At 45.6% G+C, this 21,480-nt stretch overlaps 1 protein-coding gene across 1 annotated transcript in view; it reads left to right on the top strand.

The window, feature by feature from the left end:
* The window catches only part of osbpl10a (oxysterol binding protein-like 10a), a 75,352-nt gene that overhangs the window by 49,067 nt on the left and 4,805 nt on the right, over nucleotides 1–21,480 (top strand). Inside the window, exons 7-9 of the mRNA XM_076302179.1 lie at nucleotides 4,256–4,386; nucleotides 17,002–17,148; nucleotides 17,555–18,071. Of these exons, the coding sequence (XP_076158294.1) occupies nucleotides 4,256–4,386; nucleotides 17,002–17,148; nucleotides 17,555–18,071 (795 nt within the window). The remainder of the gene's footprint in view (nucleotides 1–4,255; nucleotides 4,387–17,001; nucleotides 17,149–17,554; nucleotides 18,072–21,480) is intronic.

The following is a 21,480-nucleotide window of genomic DNA, read 5'->3' as shown; positions in this document are numbered from 1 at the left end:
CATCTTTTGTTGTTGTTGTTGTTGTTGTTGTTGTTGTTGTTGTTGCTGCTGCTGCTGTTGCTGACCTGTTTGTGTGAGTTGTGTTTTTTTTTTTCCATCATTGTTCCCATGTTATTATGTCTTTATATCGATGATCTGTTGTTTTATGCTCCATCCATTTCCTGTGTTGTTTACAACCACAAGTGGCAAGCCACTGGTATGTCCACATAAGAATAGTGTGTGTGTGTGTGTGTGTGTGTGTGTGTGTGTGTGTGTGTGTGTGTGTGTGTGTGTGTGTGTGTGTGTGCAGGAGAGAATACAGAGAAAAACACAAATGGAGGATTGAAGAAATTGAGAGTGACTGTCAAAAGATTTCCTTACTATGCACTTAATTCCCAGAGTCAAGATAATGTCATGCCAAAGAGCTTCACAGAGGTGCCTAACGCCAAAACAGTCAAATGCCTTGTAAACTCCTCCAGGTGACAAAAACAACAATATAACAATAAAATCAGATCCAATAAAAACCTTTCAAAGCAAACTTCCTCCAACCAAAGGCTGGCTCTCTTTCTGACCTTCACTGGATCTGATGACTGGGAATCGGGACACCAGGAGTGACAGGACTTTTGAAGGGTGCTTCGAATCATGCAGGAGGGTAAGGTGGTTTTAAAGTGAAGTGAACGGTATTTAGGCGGCGCTTTTATCCCAAATCGACACAGATTCTCAACGGTGGGTACGGGAAACGAACCCAGGCTGACCCAATTGTCGGGCGGCAACATTACCCACTGCTCCACCATGCCCACGGGGGGCAGGGGGTGACCACCTCACACCACCTCTCTCTCCCCCCCCCTCTCCCTTCTGCCCCTCTCTTTGTCTGTATCTGCAGTCGCCTTGCCCTGCATGATGGGCAGAGGCTGTTGTGGAGTTGGACCGCCCAGCCGCAAGTATAAAAAGTCCTCGTCGTTCCGCTGCCTGCGCGGCGCCTCATGCGTGGACTCCTCCGCGGCCGAACCCGAGACCTTGCCCCGAATTCACTGTATCCCTTCCTCTTCCTAGCGCTCTGCACTCTGCGTCCCTTGCCTTCGTTTGCAAGGGAAGTTGGCAGAGGGGGAGAGGGTGAGGTGCGGTGAGATGCCAGTGCTGCCAAGCTGGCGTGTGGAGTGGTCACTGTGGCATTCAGGGCTATTGTCGGACTTTAGTCTCCTAGGATGGTGTTGGTCCTGAAAGCCACAGCCATGGTTCCCTCCCGCTCCCCAGAGTTGCAGAACTGGACGGTCATGGTCTGCTCCTGCGTCCCCCCCCCCCCCCCCCCCCCTCCATTGCATGGCAGGACCAGGACGGGCATAAGGTTCATAGAGACCCTCCCGACACTAGTGGATGCAACACAACGCAACGCAAGGCCCTGCATTGTGACTTCAGTACGTCCCGAACGCTACTGACGGGGAGCATCTCTCCTCCTGTTGTGCGCGCTTCTCCCTAAAGCATTACTGCCGCAGAGAGAGGGTTTCTTTGGCTGCTCCTTCTCGCTTGGCCTGAGCTTCTGGTCAACCTGCAGTGTTACACGATATTCCCCTTCAGTGGAGATGACCGTCCATTAAGGAGAAAAGAAGCCGGGGCCAAGAGAGCAGAGTATTGTTTTTGTTTATTTGTTTGTTGGTTTGTTTGTTTGGGGCTAAACCCTGAATGCTTTGAACGGATGTGGGACCAAGCTGCGTGGCTCTGCCAGTGGCACTTAGGGAAGGCTGTTGGCATGCTATCGCCCTGTTATTAACTCAGAAGAGAGCCCAGGGGGATAGGTTTTGAGGGCTCGGAAGAGGAATGGGTGGGATGGGGGAGTCTTCTGGTCCATGCAGCTTGCGTAAAGGAGTGGAAACGATCTGAAAGGTAACTCCAGATCAAACGCTTTTGCCGTCTGTGTATATGGTATCTGCATGTGGTGTCCATGTTTGATCTGATCTGATCTGGATTGACCAAGCTCTCTCTCCACATGTATGCGACTTGCATGCATGTATGCTGTGGCACGGCTGTCCTCTGCCTGGTGTGGTGTGTGTGTGCCTGCTACTCAACTCTGATCACCTGGTCAATCCCGTTTTGGAACAGACGGGAAAAAACACAACCATACAATCCAAACATACATTCCAAACAAACCAAGCATTCCACACAAATCAAGCATTCACTTTGTAAGGGTTGTTAAATATGATCAATAGCACCAACAAATGTGCCACTCGAACTACTTCAGACACCTTCAGGGATGGATTACTGCACGGGCCTACCGGGCCCAGGCCCAGGGGCCCAAGAGGTCAGGGGGCCCTGAAGCCCAAGCCTTTGCATGGAATCATTGCCTCAATATCAACAAATCAGGATGTAGGCTATGAATCTGATTGAATTTAGTATTGGCCATCCCCAAAATGCACCAGAATACAGGAAATCACATTAAACAAATTAAAAATGTTCTGGGGGAGGACCCCCAAACCCCCCCTCCCACATAAGCAACAATTAGTGGGGGGGCCTTAATACATCTGGGCCCAGGGGTTCATAATCCACCCATGGACACCTTGTACTGAAAGTTAGATACCTGCTCTTTACAATCATGTATTTCAGCCCTCTAGACATATTTCAGGCTGATCTATGTAGAACATCAAATCAGCTGATGGCTCCACCATGGTGTCCGGCAGTTTGTCAGGACTGACACCATCTGGGCAGACCTCAGGCCTTCTTAGCAGATTGCCCCTCGCTCATAATGTCAAGACATTTATGCCTTGACTCAGTGCAGATTTACACAGACCGTGAAGGCTGGCTGGGTGGGTGGGTAGGTGTGCTTTTTTTGGGCAGCTGAGATCGGGGTGAGTTGGTGTCTTCTTGGCTGCACTCTATTTAACAACATCCTGTATGAGTTGAGTGGTCGAACTGTTGTGGGGACGATTGTTTGACCCAGAAAGAAGGCTTGTCTCGTTTGTATCCTAAGGCTTACGTTTCCAGTTTTTCTAGAATGTAGGATATCTTTATCACAGATATGAACCCTGTACAAAACCTATTCATAACTGTGTGAAGAACACTTAACTAAAAGTCTCAACACTGTACACATTATCAAAACTGAATGGAATGGAAGTGTGAATTACATCCACAGTTTAAAACATCTAATTACAGGCCAACTAGTCCTTCACTCAAGTGAAGTCAGTTCATAAAACCCATTTAATTTGCACAGCAGTGCACAAAGTTATATGCACTTAACAAAGCATTATGGGTTTTTTGTCTAAAGCAGTGGTTCCTAAACTGGGGGTCACAAAATGATCTATAGTCTAGATTAAAGACATTTTTCTAAAAGTTTTTAGGCAAAGGCATAACATTATACCTTTGGTGTTGACATAGTCTACCTATGAGAGAAGACATTTTCTGTCTCTGCTTCCAATGCCCATCTCGCAACATTTCGAAATCAAATTCCGCCGGTTAGAGAGAATGGGGTCGCGAGACTTGGCCCATGTTTTTTGGGGGGTCACCAGACAAAAAGTTTAAGAACCACTGGTCTAAAGGACCATTCACACCAAGAACGATAACTAACAATGCGGCAAAAAGCATAGCTCTAGCTAATATGAATGGCAACATCCACACAAACCATACAGCGTTTTAATAAGCTAGAGCGATATTTCCCCCCATTATCATTATAGTTATCGTTCCCTGCCAACCTTACACTCACTAGTAGGCTAGTGGACAAGTGGCATCGACACACGTGTGCGTCACATGCCCATATTCCATCTAAATGAATTCAAAGATACTGAAAGTGGTTGAAAGTGGCTGATACTGAATGTAGTTGCTCATTAAAAAAATGTCAAATTTAAGCAGTAGACTCACATGCATCAACCTGACTAAATGACTCTTTTGTGTCAGTTGTGAATTGGCACGTCCGAACAATGTGGAAAGTTCTGTGAGTGCTTCCGAGTTCCAATGTCTAGTTAGGTGGTTCCTCTGTTAGGTGATTTCTCAGAATCACTCCTTTATCGAGGTACCGGTTCTTCCTCTACAACCTCCTGCAATATCTGGGTGATGGGGGTGGGAGGACTGAAGCAATCAATACCCAATCAATAATCAATCAATGCACTCTACCAGGGTGGATGTAAGTCAGAGACCTGGGCAAAGTGCAATGACCTCTCATTGATCCGGGAAGGCATTGGTAGTACTTGACTGACACTTTGAGCTCCTTCTGAGATTGTATGTGTGTGTGTTTGTGTGTGTGTGTGTCTGTGTGACTTTGACGCTCTTGTTGTTTGTTTTGTCCATGTAGATTGCCTCCCGCTGTGGACTGTGCCCAAATCTCCGTCAGCGGAGAGGCTGAGGAACGGAGGTGTGACCCCACTGTGTTCGGCCGAGCCCTCTCCCGCCCTCCAGAAGAAGGATCTGCCCCAGAATGCTCAGGTACAACTTCCTGCTTCCTGTTAGGGTATTGTGGGGATTGTAGTTTTTGGTGGAATTTGTAGGAAGTGGATGTCTGGTGATGGAAAATTTGGTGCTAAATCTGATCTGAACCTCTGCCTCTTGGTTTATTTTTCTTCCATTTTTCCATTTTATTTTGTTGGTTGTGAAGCCTTGTCAGGTTTGTTTATCTGCAGACTGGGTTCGACGTGGCTGTTGGTCTTGGCTGCAGTGTCTGTGTTATTGCAGTGTTTTCAGCGAGACAGGTCCTCCACATGACTTCTTCTGTTCTCAGGATTGCTATTCAAGAACCTAATGCACAGTTGTGATGAGGACTCTCTCATTGTTCTTTCTTTCTCTGTTTGTGTGTGTGTGTGTGTGTGTGTCTGTGTGTTTTCATGTCTTTATGCCCCAGTTAGCAGCATATGAGTGAATTTAAATAGTCTCAGCCAAGCCAAGCCCACACCAGGCTTGTTTCCCTTAGTGATATCCACTCTCACATCCAGTACAGACAACTTTACCTTTACAATTCTGAAATATGTTTGAGTCTGAGTTACAGCCCGAAGATGGCTTGAGGTCTTTTGTAAAGGCTGCTATCTTTATTCTCAAACATGTAGTGCAGACATCATTATAAGCTGGCCTGCTGAGCTGGTGGGCTTTCTGTATGGAGGATGTCAGGGAAGGGAGTGAATGACTGAGGTGGTGGGTGGGTTTGGAGCAGCTGCCTACTTTGTCTGTGGTTATCCTCACAACTGTCAGGACTGAAATAGCACCCTGCACACAGCTTTCATGTTCTTGCTTTTTAGTTTGCTTTCGTGTTAGCTGCACACTTGCTGCTTTCGTGTTAGCTGCACACTTGCTCCTTTCGTGTTAGCTGCACACTTGCTCCTTTCGTGTTAGCTGCACACTTGCTGCTTTCTGGTTTAACAGTTTTTGCTAATCAGTTTTTCTCCTAAATCTCCAGTCTGTACAGTGTTTTTATATTCTGTCTTTTTCCTTCTCTTCTTCCTTTTCTCCAAGTTACACATTTGCTCTGTTTTGATTAAACAGTTTCCTTTAATCACTTTAGGAAGCAAATCCTCTTAACCCCCCCCCCCCCCCCCCTTCGCTAGGTTAGCCATGCAGCTCCATGTTCTCAGGGAAAAAGTTCCTAACGTTCGGAGCGGTGTGTTGGAAAAGTAGGTCAGAGAGAAGGGAGTTTAGCAGAGACTGTTTCCCTAGAGAAGGGGTTTGTGAAAGTGCTTGTGCAGAGCCTGTGATATCATTGACTATGTCTAGACTTTTAAAGGCCAGAGATCCCTGAATGTGACCGGTGTGTGACAAACGCAGCGTCTGGGAAAGTCTTGAGATTTTGGTAGACTCGCAAATGTGGAATACAATTGCTTCAATTACTTTATATGGGAAAGTGTGTGTGTGTGTGTGTGTGTGTGTGTGTGTGTCTGTGTCTGTGTCTGTGTGTGTGTGTGTGTGTGTGTGTGTGTGTGTGTGTGTGTGTGTGTGTGTATGTGTGTGTGTGTGTGTGTGTGTGTGTTGTTGAAACACAGATGTTACAGTTCATTATGTAGTCGAACAGTTGCTTGAAGTAGCTTGTGTGTGTGGAAAAATAGTCTATCATCATGAGGCACAGATTTCCTAAATCATTTCTCAATGATGCAACAAGAAGTGAGAGAGAGAGAGAAAGAGAGAGAGAGAGATCATGAATAATTGACTATCTGGATGAACGACTTAAATTGATGTAATTCATACCCTACTTGGGCAATTCTCAATGTTTCAATATTTCACTCAGAGGTTCAGTCTGTCCAAAAAGCACTCTCGTATACTTACCCTGGCCCTCCGCCCTCCTATGGCACCCACCCCACCCTCCCTCCACCATTTACCTCTGATCATTTCACTGCGAGACACAGCCATGTAATGAAGGGCAAAATGTGGAGTGTGTGTGTCTGTGTGTGTGTGTGTGTGTAGTGTGTGTGTGTGAGGGATTGGCCGGTTTTGACGCATCCCCCATATTTTACACTTATGCATGTAATGATATTTGGCAGTCATATTTAGAATTTTTATTAATAATAAATACACGAACAACGGAAAGTTGTCCCCCACAGAACAACCGAGGAGGTTATTACGAGCCTGTCAAAGGCAATGCAACTCCCCGTCACATTTCTCCATAACTGACACCGATATTAACAGTGCTCGTCAGCCGTCAGACACTTCCAATATCGCTAATTACAATCCTCAGAATAGTTGTGGAGAGCTGGGGGGCCTGGGCAGTAACATTGGCATCATTGTGTTCAGGGTTAATGAGAAAGCGGACCAGACAAATAACATTATCACCTCAGACTTGAGCATTATTAATGGCGTGATGACATTATTCCCATAATTCATAGCTTATGGCCGGGTGGAGGTGAGTCTGGACACGAAGTGGATCTGCATGACGCCGCTGAGAGGGGAGAGGGGGGCAGCAGCAGGTGTTCTCCCAATCTGTCCAGGGAGTCTTTGGGTAGTAGGTGATTATAGCATCAAGGTGTCTGTTAAAGTATCTCAACCTTATGAGAGTCCAACTTGGGACACTGTTTTCCGTGATTGCTGATAAAAATGCAGGTCTAAGAATAATCAGGTGAGGTGCACCAAGCGTTTGTGCTTTGTTTGGTGAACACTTGAACCAGGTGACACCTGCCTAAAGTTTATGTGTAAACAGATAAACAAATGAGCTATATATCGAGTAATCAGCACAGACGTTACAGGCGAGACCATGTAGAGATCAACAGTGATGTGCAATAAACGTAAGGCCCTACAAAAATCAGTATTGGTGATGATGCTGGCTATTGCGCTCTCTGTGTCTATGTCTAGTGTCAGTAGTTATTGTTATGTGTTGTACATTGTACTGTGCTTGTCTTGTTGCTGTCTGTTGTCCATGGTAGCAAATCAGTTTCCCCTTTGGGGATTAATGAAGTTCATCCAATCCAAAACTGTCACTGTCATGAAACTGTCATTCAGCACTACTTTTGTCTGAGGATGTGCTAAGAAGTTTCCATTTTCTAGTAAAGCCGAAGTTTCACAGGGTCGTGTGCCCTTGGAGAGATGATATCAGCACTCAGCTCACGCCACGTCTCCAGGGTGATAAGAAGCGTGTTGACAGCTGTTGGCGATGGCGGGGCCGTGATTTTCCTCGAGACGGCAGTGCTAGCGGAGATCGAGCGATCCGCCAAAGCTCATTATTCCGGCCCTGACACAGATGTTCTATCCCTTCTAATGACATTCGACACTCTCATCAATTCCTGTATTGTCTGCCAGAACTCTCAAGATGGGCTGAGAGTTTGTCATAGTACTCATGGACTTTAACACTAAGGAAGCCGAGGCTATATATTGGAAGAATGGAGGAAAATGCGGACTAGACAGGCTTATAGACCGAGAGATTTAAGTCATCTAGTGTAATGTATCTGATGTAGTTTGGAGTCCATTTGATGAAAGGGAGAGGTTACGTGAGGTGCTCCGCAGTGATGGAGTGGGGCAGGCTACTTGAGGCTGTTTCCTTAAGATAATATGATGTGACTGCCATCTAGTGTCAGGAAGAAGTTGCTGCAGTATTAATCAAATGCTCTAGTTTAATTTACCCATTTGCTTTAACCCCAGATATCATTTATGGACCTAGATTTGAAGCCATTTGTTTGGATAGTTTTCTCCCCTGTCATCGATACTGTACATTCTGTATATATTCTCCATTTAGTTTTAAATGGCTTTCATTAATGCATTTATTGATAACACTCATGACGCAAGATTAGCCTATTATGCAAAGGCTAGTAACAGTTAAAGTATGAGTGTTTATCTATGCACATGCTGATATAGGGTGAGAGTGTGCATGTTGGTTGATATATGTGATTGAGCTTTATGGGTTGTCTTGTGTAAATGGATCTTAATGTTCTTTGTGTGTGTGTGTGTATGTGTGTGTGTATGTGTGTGTGTGTGTGTGTGTGTGTGGTGTGTGTGTGTGTGTGTGTGTGTGTATTTGAGGGAGAGAGTGTGTGTGTCTGCATCTGTAAGCATGCTTTTCAAGCATGTTTACTTTTGGTTGCGGAATCATGTTTGTATTTAGAGCCATGCACTGTATACATTATCATCTGATCAATGAGTGTCTGCAATCACTAATACACAACAGAAAAGCCATAACTGGCAAGACCCCAAAGATGCCAACAAGAGGTCAGTGGGATCGTGTTGGCCTGACTACTAATCAGACTCTTGGCTGGGCAGGAGATTGATTCAAAAAATTTGCTTTTGGGAGGAAGTAGAATTAGGTCTTGGCAGGAAGACAAACTAAGCTCTCGATCCAGGAATCTATATAGAGACATTTCATCTACTGTTGAGTTCAAGGACGTGAAAGATCAAAAACGCTTCCATGTTTGTGGTTATTGATGATGGTGGCAGTTTGAACAGAAGGTGTTCAGTATTGAGACATTCTCTCTCTTTCTCTTTCTCTGTCTCTCTATCAAAATTCATGACGAATAGGTTAATTGTATTGCCAAAGCAGCAATTGTGTGTGTGTGTGTGTGTGTGTGTGTGTGTGTGTGTGTGTGTGTGTGTGTGTGTGTGTGTGTGTGTGTGTGTGTGTGTGTGTGTGTGTGTGTGTGTGTGTGTGTGTGTCTGTGTGTACGTGTGTACATTACACCACTATCTCTTTAACTTTTTGCACTTCTCAAACTGCACCAGCAGAGGGCACCAATAAGCTGTTATAATCGCCCACTATCTCACAAACGTTCACCTATCATCATCTTAAGGGTGGATTACTGCATTGCTGTTTTTTAAGGTTTGTAGTCATTAAAAGAGGTCAAATGTCTTTGGACAGTTGTTGGACAAAACAAATAGCACAGTATGTGTATCCTACACACACACACACACACACACACACACACACACACACACACACACAGCCTGAAGGGGCCCCTCTCTATAATTCTGTCCCAATTAATGCTGTAAATACTCTGTCTGTGTGTCTGTCGGTCTTACTGTATGTGAAGTGCAAATTCTTTTGGCCTCCTCTCAGGACTCTACTGGTGTTGTTTTGACTGTGTGGAGATTTGATGTGACCCTGCAAAACTTCCTAGGGTCTGTTTGGTCCATCTATGGTCCACACATACACACACACAACACACTCAGACACAGACACACACACACACACACACACACACACACACACACACACACACACACACACACACACACACACACCTCTCTTGCCCATGGTAGTGTTGGCACTGAGACTGGCTCTCTGGTACTCTCCAACCCGTGTGACCCACCCCCTCTCTCCCTCTCTCTATCTTTCTTTTTCAACATCCTCCCTCTCCCCCTCTCCCTCCATCTCTCTCTCTCTCTCTCTCTCTCTCTCTCTCTCTCTCTCTCTCTCTCTCTCGCTCTCTCTCTTTGGGGTGTTCTAGAGAGTCTACTAGATGTGGAAAGTGGGGTTATGCCTGCCTGTCTGATTGGTTTTCATGACGTTATGGAAACCAAGCGTATGTGTGTGTGTTCAATATTACTCTACCAATGCAGTAATTCAGTGTGAGAATTCACTGGTGTGTGTGTGTGTGTGTGTGTGTGTGTGTGTGTGTGTGTGTGTGTGTGTGTGCGTGTGTGTGTGTGAGGTCACTACCTAGTTTTACATGTTTACATGGTTACATTCATCACTTACACATTTTCAATACATTCACAGTCATTTAACAGACACTTTTAGACCGAACAACCTGTTGTTGCCTACTGTACAACTAAACATGCTTCATCAGTATGTGCTCAATGGAACCAATGCTTTTGGTGGCATATCCAGACTCTACAAGTGCAGCTGTGACTTACTTCTCTACTAGTAAACAGTGTATTGTTGAAAGGAATGAAGACACCTAACAATATAAAATAAAAGCAAAAAACTGCAGAAATATCTAACAAACACACACACACACACACACCACACACACACCACATATACACACACCACACACACACACCAGGTGATAAAAGCGTGAGATGTTTTGTTGTGAGCAACGATGGAGAAATTAGGGCACAACAACCGACAGCTGCCTTGTGGGTGCAAAGCAAGCAAGAGAAGAGGAGACAACCGTGCATGAGAATAAAGAGGAGAACGGAGGGGAAGGAAAAGAAAGGATGGAGAAAAGGAGCAGGAGGAGAGAGAGAAGCATGGCACCTCACAAACGACAAGCTCTACTTTAGCACCCATTCATGTATGCTGTGTGGAAGAGAATGAGTGTGTCTGATCCCTGGTCCTGTCATAACACCCAAGTCAAGATGGCTCTACCCCTGTGAAGTGAGAGAGAGAGAATAGATGAAGAGATGCAGAGCAATGAAGAAGTGTAGAGATGAGTGGAGAGGTAGAGGAGTGGATCCTATCAACACTACGGAAGTCCATATGTCTCTGCTCTGCCTCTGTGCCGGAGAGAGAGAGAGAGAGAGGGAGAGAGAGAGAGAGAAGAGAGAGAAAAGAGATGTAGAGAGAAGAGGATGTGGAGGGATGGAGAGATGGAGAGAGTGGGGTGGATCCTATCATAACACTCACAGTCAAGATGACTCTGCTCTGCCTCTGTGCTGGCGAATGAGAGAGGGAAGAGAGTGAGGTGAAGAGGTGGAGAGATAGAGGGATGAGAGGAGGGGTGGAGAGAGTGCAGATATAACTGCCTCCTGACTTACTGGAGGAGGCAGGGGAAATGGGGCAAGAGAGGCGCTGGGGGTTGGAGGCGTGATGTGGGCTAGGCGGTATGCAGTGTGTGTGTGTGTGTGTGTGTGTGGGGGGGGGGTGTTGCTAAGGCGAGAGAGCCTTAAAAGGTTACGCAGTTGAGTCAAGAAGCAGCAGCAGAATTTACTTTGAAGTGAAAGACTGAGAGAGAGATGGATGGAGAGAGAGTGTGTGTGTCAGAGAGATACGTGTGTGTATGTGTGCCTGAGAGAGAGAGAGAGAGAGAGAGAGAGAGAGATAGAGAGAGAGAAGGTGTGAGAAGGAGTCTATAAGAAGGTGTAAACATTTCCCTCAAGTCTTCCACCCACACACTCCCTGAGCACCTGCAGAGAGAGGAACAGAAAGGGAGAATGCTAATGGTTAATTAAGGAGCCAGGGCTGTGGGGTTTTATAACAAAGAAGAAGTGTGTTTTGGCTATGTGTGATTGTGTGTGCGTGCGTGCGTGCATGTCTGTGTGTGTGTGTGTGTCTGTGTGTGTGTCTGTGTGTGTGTGTGTGTGTGTGTGTGTGTGTGTGTGTGTGTGTGTGTGTGTGTGTGTGTGTGTGTGTGGGGGGGGGGGTGTTAAGTAACGGGGAAACTCTGTGGTGCAGTGGAGTGCATGGGGGTGGGGTTAAAGGGGGCGGATGAATGGGTGTCATCACCGACGTCATTGGGAGACCTCTCTCTCTCTCTCCCTCCCTCTCTATGTATGGGAGAGAGACAATATGAGTGCTCCTGTGTGTGTGTGTGTGTGTGTGTGTGTGTGTGTGTGGGAGGGGAGTGGGCATTGGTGGCAGATGCTGCAGCTGTGCTTGGCTTACTCTCGTTCTCTCACACACTCTCTTGCTCCCTCTTTTGCCTCTTTCCGACCCTCCTGCACACTCACACATCTTCACTGCAGACAGCGTGTGTGAGTGAGAGAGCTCAACTCACCTCCTGACAGCCACACACACACACACACACACACACACACACACACACACACTTTCTCTCTGTTTCTTTCTCTCCCTCTCTCTCTCAGTCTCTTATTTGTATTCTCTCTCTATCTCTCTCTCCCACTCACACACACACACACACACACACACACACACACACGCGCGCACACACACGCATACACACACGCACACCCTGGGACTCTACAGAGACGACTTTGATTTGCCCCACAGGCGTCTCCATGGGAGTGCGACTCCAACAGACTGACTGGGTGACTGAGTGAGCTCACAGTAAGTCCCTGCGCTGAATGGATTAGTCACACTTTATGTCTTCATGATGCTTGTCTGGTTAATGCGAGCGCACTTAAGAGGTTTACATGCAGCCAAGAAGATTATTTAATGGAGGTTAAAAAATGTGTAAATATGTTGGGGTTGTGACAGAGAATGATGATTGCTTTGATTCAAGTACACTTTCAGGTATACTTTACAAATGCAGCTTGACTTCCATGAATGTTGACTTCATATAAACTGTTCTTATTAAGGGCCTTCCATAGTGTCAGGAACTGGAGGGACTTTTCTAAATCTTTTCTAAATCTCTTTCTAGACCTTTCTGCACAGTAGTTGGCTCGCTGTGACTGAGTCTGGGGGTTTTATTTGTAAAGGAGCTTTTAAGTTTACCCTGTCAGCTCTGTCAACATCCGAGTGAGTAGAAAATGATAGCTTTGTAGAGAAAGGTATTTTTGAAACCGGCCTGCTTGTCTGTGTCAGAGTGCCTGTGTGCCATTGTGTATGAACTCTTTAACAGTGTCCCTCTGATGGTTTATTGCCAGAGCAGAAAGTGTGGTACTACAGGGTTGAGTGAAATCTCTACTTCTGAGTACGTTTTCGAGATCAGAGACTTCAAGCTGCTTTTGATTGAGAACGGAAAGTAAACGGATGTTGCCCTCTGCTGAATGTGTAAGTTCAGAACTATGGTCTTGTGGCAGTGGTTTTTACTTACTGGTGGTCTGTGAGTTAAGTTCTGTCTGTTTTTTGTAAGCAGGAGAGTTTTTGTGAGCAGTATTGATATGTGTGAGGTGAGGCTTGTGTTTCTACTGTAAAATGTGTAATCATAGATGGGGTTTGTGTGTGTGTGTGTGTGTGTGTGTGTGTGTGTGTGTGTGTGTGTGTGTGTGTGTGTGTGTGTGTGTTTGTAGTTAGCACACTGCTCAGGATTGGTATGTGTTTCAAGAAGTACAACCCGGTGACTATTTCTCCCTCAACGGAGTTACAGCTAGAGATAATGTTTTTCTGATGTGCAGTTCTCTTTACTCCACCCCCCCCTCAGGCCCTGTGTAAGGGGTCAGATAGGACGCACACGGTCTCATCTCATAGTCTCATCTGCTTCCCTCGTGATCAATGCTATTGACACTGTGGACTATTGGTCTTGTCAGTAAGCATGTGCAAGCCTTTGGATTCATTGGATCACCACCCTGTTTGGAAAGGTACTGTTGTTTATCTGTGACATTTGGAGAGGAACTTCAATATTGCTCTCTGAAAACAAACGTTAAAGGAAAGGGTGTTTGCCTGTCTAGCCAGGCTATTTCAGGAAGTGTTGATATCAATGAATGTGATTGATGCCGGCTTGCCAAGGCTTTCTCTTCAGATCCATGATCGCGGCACAGATGTTAACAAACACTTTTTTAAACGCGACCCTTTTATCTTCTGTGATTTTAGCACTGGCGGATAGTTAGCATAGAGATCATCTCTAAAGGGGACTCAGGCACAGTCATTACGCAACTAAAGTTGAGAGGATTTTTATTCAGTGTTGATCTTCAGTCATGAATTTCTCATGGTGCAGGATACAGCTGATGCAGCTTTTTCAGCTGAAGGGGGAGAGTGAAACAATTACCCTCACCATGCATAAAACATGCATTACACAATCCTCTCCTCCTCCTCCTCCTCCTCTCCTCCTGCTATCTCTCCATCTCCTCCCTCTCTCCTCCAATGCTTGTTTTGCTTCTTTGTTTTCCCTTTCTTATGTAGACCTCTGTCTCTTCTTTCTCTACTTTCATCCCTTTCTCTCTCTGCCGCTCCTCTGTTTTCTTCCTCCCTCTATCTCTCCATCTCATCCTCCCTCTGTCCTGTTTGTTTTTCTTAATTTGGACCTCCATCTCCTCTCACTCACTCTCTCACTCCCTCTCTCACTCCATTCTTCCATCCCTTTATCTCCTTTCTCTCTATCACTCACTCTCTCACTCCATTCCTCTGTCCCTTTTCTTTTTCTTTCCTGCCTCTGCAGCTTCTCCTTTTCTCCTCTTTCCTTCTCATCTCATCTCTCTTTCCCCTGGCTTTTCTTATTCATATCTCTCCCTCCACTTGTCCGCGCCTCCTCCCCCTCTCCCCCTCTTCTCTTCCTGACGTCATGCCAGTGGTTTACATGGTGGTGTACAGTAGGGACTGGTGAGGTGCTGCTGCTGCTGCTGGTGTGTGTGTGTGTGTGTGTGTGTGTGTGTGTGTGTGTGTGTGTGTGTGTGTGTGTGTGTGTGTGTGTGTGAGGAAGGGAAACTAGGGACACTCAGATGCCTTCTTCTCTTTCTCCCTCTTCATCTCTCTCTCTCTCTCTCTCTGTGTTGCTACTCTCTACTCCTCCCCCTCTCTTCCTCCCCCTCTCCTTCTCCTGACATCATGCCAGTGGTGTACAGTAGGGACTGGTGAGGATTTGCCACTGCTGATGCTCATTGTGTGAGAGAGAGAGAGAGAGAGAGAGAGGAAGGGAAACTAGGGACACTCGGATACCATTTTTCATTTTTACACATTTTCATCTCTCTCGTTCTATCTATCTATCTATCTATCTATCTATCTATCTATCTATCTATCTATCTGCTGCTGTGTGAGAGGAAGGGAAACTGGGGCCACTAATAGCCCTTTTCTCTCTCCTCTCTCTCTCCCTCTCTCCTTATCTCTGTCTGTATCTCTCTATCCTCTGAGAGGCTTGTTAATTAGGCAGTGTGAGGGAATCAAAACAGACCTCCCTTTCCTTCCCCTCTCTCTCTCTCTCTATTTATATCACATGGATCCCAAGGCCCAGAGAGCTCCTGCAAACTCTCTCTCTCTCTCTCTCTTTCTCTCTCTGTGTTGGGTGGGGGGGTGCAGAGAGAGGTAGGGCTCAGTAGAGGAGAAAGAGAGGGAGAGAAAGAGTAGCAAGAAAGAAAGAGAGTCATAGAGGAAAAGACGGAAAGAGAAGCTTAGACAGAGGATGGGGAGTGGGATATAGAAGAAAGAGGGAAGGAGAGGTAGAAAGAGTTGGGAAAGAGGATGAGAGAGGGAGGGAGTGAGAGAGAGATGAGATTAGCTGAGATGAGGGGAAATAGGGAGAGGAATAGGAAAGAGGGAGAGAGAAGGAAGGAAGAGATAGAGAGACAGGGGAGAGAGGGATAGAGAGGGAGAGATATAATAAAAAGAGGGAGAGAAATAAAGAGAGAGAGGGAGAGAGAGATACGATTGGCTGTGCTAAGCTGAGATGAAATATTCAGGTGTAAAAAAGGCCGATGCTGGAAGGGTATTTCCCCCCCTCTCTCTTTCTCCTCAGCTCTCATTGGCTGCTCATCACTGGGCTTTCCTAAGGGGTGGTGTGTCAGCTTACAGCCCCACAGTAGTGCCGTGTTGTGTGTGTGTGCGTGCGTGCATGCGTGCGTGCGTGCGTGTGTGTCGGAAGATGTACCTGTCTCACAGGCATCTCCCCTGTCGTGACTCATGATGCAAACTGTAAACAACATCCCGAGTGTAGAGACTGGTAGTCCCCCCTATCATGTGGCTGACCGTATGTGTGTGTGTGTGTGTGTGTGTGTGTGTGTGTGTGTGTGTGTGTGTGTGTGTGTGTGTGTGTTCTGTATAGAAACAAGAGAAGGAAAGAGCATGAGCGTATGACACAGACAGGCATTTTATATATTAATTATTTCATTTTTATTTTCTTGAATAGTTTTCTTTTATGTGTTGTTGTATGTTACTATCAATATTGGGCAACACTATACAGTCATGCTGATAAACTAACTTCAAATTGAATTGAATTGAGTGAAATACAGAAAGGATGTTTTTAGAATATCAGTCACCCCCCTGCCAACACACACACACACACACACACACACACACACACACACACACACACACACACACACACACACACCTACACACACACACACAGCTGACTGTAACCTGCCACATTGTACCAGAATCTTGCTGGAACACACTTCTCAGGAGGTTGAGAATTTATGTCCACAAACCTTAAGGTTTTTGAACATTTTGAACAATATTTTAAAATGGTGGTTATTTGATTCTTATTTGATTGATCTGGCGCGTCGGGGCCTTACATACCCTTACATACTGTAATCACCGCTGCAAAGTATATAATGACTGCGGTTAATGGCAACGGATTTTGTGCCTCTGATTCATTTCATATCATTCCACAAGTAGTACTCCGTTCCAAAGTCAGCAGACGTTGCCACCCATCATCTGAAACTATCAAGTTCTATTCGTGTGGTGATCTATTAGTTTTCTCAGCGGAAGTCACAAAGCGGTAAAAAATTATTTTAAAAGACCCATAGTGTGAAGTTTCTTTTCTCGTTTTAGCAAATAGCCGTGTAATAAGTGGGATAATGTATTGTCCGCCTGTCATTATCAGAAAATAAGTCCCTTCAGGATGAAGCAAGACCTGATCGCCCTGTCGGGACTTTTTTTCCGATAATGACTGGCGGCAGCAAATAATACATTATCCCTTATGAATTGTAGAATCTTACATTTTTATTTTATTGATCCTTTATTTTGCCAGGTGAGTCCCATTGAAATCTTACATCTCTTTTTCAAGGGAGCCCTGGGCTCACAAAATGAACAATAAACTACAAACTACAGTACTTTATTTGATTTTGTTTTATTAGGATATACAAGACTTCTCTGGTATTACTTATAGCTCATGCAGTATAAGCCATATCTGTCTGTGCTTACAGCACTCAGGTATGGAGTCCGTGAGTCCGACAGAGGAGGTGACGGACACAGAGGACAATGAGGAGGAGGACCTCGGGGTGCTGGATGACCAGAGGAGCATCATCTTACACCTCCTGTCCCAGCTCAAACTGGGCATGGACCTCACACGGGTAAGAGATGGCTACTGCCTTTGTCTTTCACCCTGTATGCATGTACAAGCATACACGTCTGTAGACACATATTCAGTAACACACACAAACACATACACAAGCGTGCGCAGACTGCGCACACACAAACACTTGCAGACATGCACATATCCCACATCTACACACATATCTCACATCTACAAACATACCCAGATAAGTGCACCTATACACATAGAAATGCACAGACGACACACACTCACACAGCACCATAGAGGTTTTAGTGTTTATTAGTTGATGCAGAGCCGTGTTCATTAGAGCTGACGGTCTAGAAATCTGTGCTTTATGAAGGATTGTCCCTGTGCTTCATAGATGAATGTAATAGCCATGTAGATAAAACCCTTATGAATCAGTACGGCCTCCTTGCATGTAGGTGGTGCTGCCTACCTTCATCCTTGAGAAGCGCTCGCTGCTGGAGATGTACGCCAACTTCATGGCTCACCCGGACATGTTCCTGGCCATCACCACGGGCGCCACGGCCGAGGAGCGCATGGTGCGCTTCGTGGAGTACTACCTGACCGCCTTCCACGAGGGCCGCAAGGGCGCCGTGGCCAAGAAGCCCTACAACCCGGTGCTGGGCGAGACCTTCCGCTGCTCCTGGGCGGTGCCGCGCGACCGGGTCCGGCCCCTCAGGACTCACGCCCACACGCTGGGGCCCGCCTCGCTCCGGGACCCGGCGCTGGACGACTCCTCGGCGGCAGCAGCGGCGGCGGCGGCGTCGTCGGCGGGCTGCTACCGGGTGCGCTTCGTGGCGGAGCAGGTGTCGCACCACCCGCCGGTGTCGGGGTTCTACTGCGAGTGTCCCGAGAAGAGGATGTGTGTAAGCGCCCACGTGTGGACCAAGAGCAAGTTCATGGGCATGTCCGTCGGGGTGTCCATGCTGGGGGAAGGTCAGTGACCCACTTCTGATGCTACTTAAAGGATAAGGCCAACAATAGGATAATGCTGCTAACATTTCAAAAACATACAGGAAAGGCATTACAGTAAAGGTGCTTTATGTAAGAACAACCACTAGTGTTTAAAAACATGCATTGCGCAATCAAAACATTTGAGAGCATTTAGTAGGCTAATCTGGCAATCCAAAGGTCGAAATACTACTGTGTGGTCATGGTGGGGTAAGGTCAGTGACCTTCTTCTGATTACTACTACTCAAAGCATAATACGAACAGCCGAATAATGCTGGTAACAGTTCAGATACACACAGGAAAGGTAGGTAATTTCACACAGTGGCCAAACAACAACAAAGCCAATTTATAATTGCACAGTGGCAATGTGCAGAATGTTGTACCGGGAATCCGTAAAGGCCCATCTTCACTGAAAAACATGCACTGGCAGTAGCCTGCATGCCCACCCAAAAAACCAAAGCAGCCTAGTTTCTCCAAGGCAAATCCTTTACAGCACAGTATAGTCAAGTCAAGTCAAGTTTATTTATATAGCTCATTTCAAACACAGGGGTCATTCAATGTGCTTTACATAAACAAAAGTAAAGAGTAATAGTGCATAAAAGCATTAAAGCGCAATAGTCAGTTTAAAAGTAAAGTACATAATAATTAAAAAGAAAACATAAAAGACACAATGTTTTTTTTGATAGTCAGACAATCGTTGACACAAGTAGTTTACAACGACAAACAGTCCTTACAGGCAGCCACCAGAAAGGGCCTATTGATTCGATCTGATTCGATTCTACATTAATTTCCCATAGATAAACAAGGATTTTAAGGACTTTCAAATGCAAGTAACTCAATGTACCTTGTATTGCTCTCCTGACTCCATAATGATTTTATATTAGCCTGTGCTTGTCTATCATTAGTAGAAGATGTTGTGCCTCATAGCTCTGACGCACGCTATAAAACTGACCACATTAGGTGTAATAGTGAGCAGTCATCAAGCCCTAGATTCACTTAGGTCTGGCCCACGTGCTCATCACTAGATCCATTCACAAGGGTCTCAAGGTCATGAATGGCCTCCCAGAGGTCCTATGAGAGGCCATAAAGACCTAAAGCCATTCCCGTGGTAATTAAATGCACAGGAACATAGGGATTCAATTTCATTCTATTCCATTCCATTTTATTCCATTCTATTTCATTCCATTCCACTATCTAAAGCCAATTTTGAGCATTTCCCATGGGAATTCTGAGTGGAAAGGCCAATAAGATGGCTAAAAAATGGGAAAAAGTTACAACAGCACCAACATCCAAAAAGACAGACATCAAATTCCCTGTGCATATCTTATAAAACACACACACAGACATGCGTATCTTATAAAACACACACACAGACGTGCATGTCTCAGCAAATGAGTATAAAATACACCAGCTAGTTTCTTGGAGGCCTGTCTATGGTTGACCATGGCCTTGATGACTCCTGTCTGGCTATCTGTGCATGAGTCAAACAGGTGTAGTGTGGTTTGACGTGGGTGGTGTGATACCTGAATAAGCCTTAATATACCTACTTCCCCACTCTCAGCGGTAAATGTCAAGTCAACTCCAGTCAGTTTTATTTATATTGCACTTTTATAGTGCAACCCTAAGTGCTCACACACAAGACATTGACACATAGGACAAAAGATGCCGGACAGAGTGGCGCAGTCGCCAGCGTACCCGTGCGTGACACCAAGACATAAACAATTTCACAATCAATAATATAAATTGAGTAAAAAACTAAATAAAAAAATAATTTGGTTGACTTGTTGTTGGTGACTCTCCTGGTATTTAATATATTGAGCAACGTTGTGCTCTTGAACAGTCAGGTGATCTTGAATGTTTTTCAGGTAGGACCTGCAAAATAGCAATCAGTGACTAAACCCTCCAATACCCTCTTCCTGGGTAACAGCAAATTCAAAATCAAGCAAGCTCTTCATTCAAGGTCTCTGCTGGTTATGTGTGTGTGTGTGTGTGTGTGTGTGTGTGTGTGTGTGTGTGTGTGTGTGTGTGTGTGTGTGTGTGTTTATACTCTCCATTCAAGGTCTGCTGGTTTATTAATAGATCAAGATGAGAAAGGAGACTTTCATGTTTGAAAAGAAACATTGTCAATTTGTAGTGAATCAGGTAACCCAGAGGTGACGTCTGTCTGTCAATGAGGCTGTGTGTGTGTGTGTGTGTGTGTGTGTGTGTGTGTGTTTGTGTGTGTGTATGTGTGTGTGTCAGTGTCTGTCTGTGTGTGCGAGTGTGTGTGTGTGTGTGTGTGTGTGTGTGTGTGTGTGCGTGTGTGTGTGTGTTTGCACACTTGTTTGTGAGAGTGTGACTGTGTATTTGCATGTGGATTCTGGCTGATTCCTCGTGTTTGAGGTTTGTCACGACCGTTGCTGGAGGCTGCATCCTGCGTCTTCAAAAGTGTTGTGAACGGATCAATCTCACGACGACAGCCATTGCTGAGGTCAGATACGAGTGCAGTCAATAATCTGTGCCCTTGCTCAGCTAAACCATGGCACGCTGCCTGCTAATAGACATGGAAGTACATGTAAATACAAATGTAAATTATCAAATGCATCATAGCTCTAAGTGTTTCTCTAAGTGCAACTGGCCTTGGTATCCCAGGAATGTTCTAATCTCTGATTCACCATCTACTTTTTGTATTTTAGCAGCAGCTGTTTAATGCAAATTTTATGATATGGCCCAGATACATTTTAATCAGTATTGTCATATTTCCACTGTGTGGAAAACCCCTGTCTTGGAAAAGCCTCACAATTGTTCTGTTTCCATTTCTGAGACAGAACCAGTGCTATGGTCCAGTTGGCCTCAGCTCGGTTCTGCAGGGCTGTGTCAGGGAAGAATTACAGACTTGTGTGATTCCTGTGTTCTGATTCCTGAGTTCTGATTCCTGGGTTCTGAGTCCAGGAACCTTTGTGTTGTTTTCACCTCAGGGGAGGTGGATGAGCTCCATTCAGTCTAATCACTCTGTGCATAGCAGACGACAGGGAGAGAGAAATCAATGGGGCTCGATGCTGTGTGTCGTTCAGTCTGGGCTTTCAACACCTGAATGGATGTCAGAGGAGGAGGAGGAGGAGGAGGAGGAAGGAGGAGGAGAGGACTTGGGGATCTCATTGATTTTGGTGTTGGTCATTAACTTCATCATTGAGCCCTGAGCCGTTGCAGCTCTCAGAGGAAATGAGGTCAGCACTTCATGGGGCTCTGCTTCCTGTGTGGGGGTAAGGCTCAAGGGATCATGGGAGGATGTGATGTAAGTGTGTGAATGCGATGCGCCAAGAGCGGCACAATGAGTCATTCTGCAATTGGACATTCCTCCCCTTCATCCCATTGATCAGCTCCCTTATTCCCTGAGCACCACTTAGTGTACATA

Source organism: Alosa pseudoharengus, unplaced genomic scaffold (assembly GCF_046254945.1).
Source record: "Alosa pseudoharengus isolate Yale_2024_CS ecotype anadromous, Long Island Sound unplaced genomic scaffold, YU_APseudo_1.1 YU_APseudo_1.1_scf_23, whole genome shotgun sequence".
Lineage (NCBI taxonomy): Eukaryota > Metazoa > Chordata > Actinopteri > Clupeiformes > Clupeidae > Alosa > Alosa pseudoharengus.
This window is presented reverse-complemented; position numbering and strand designations above follow the sequence as displayed.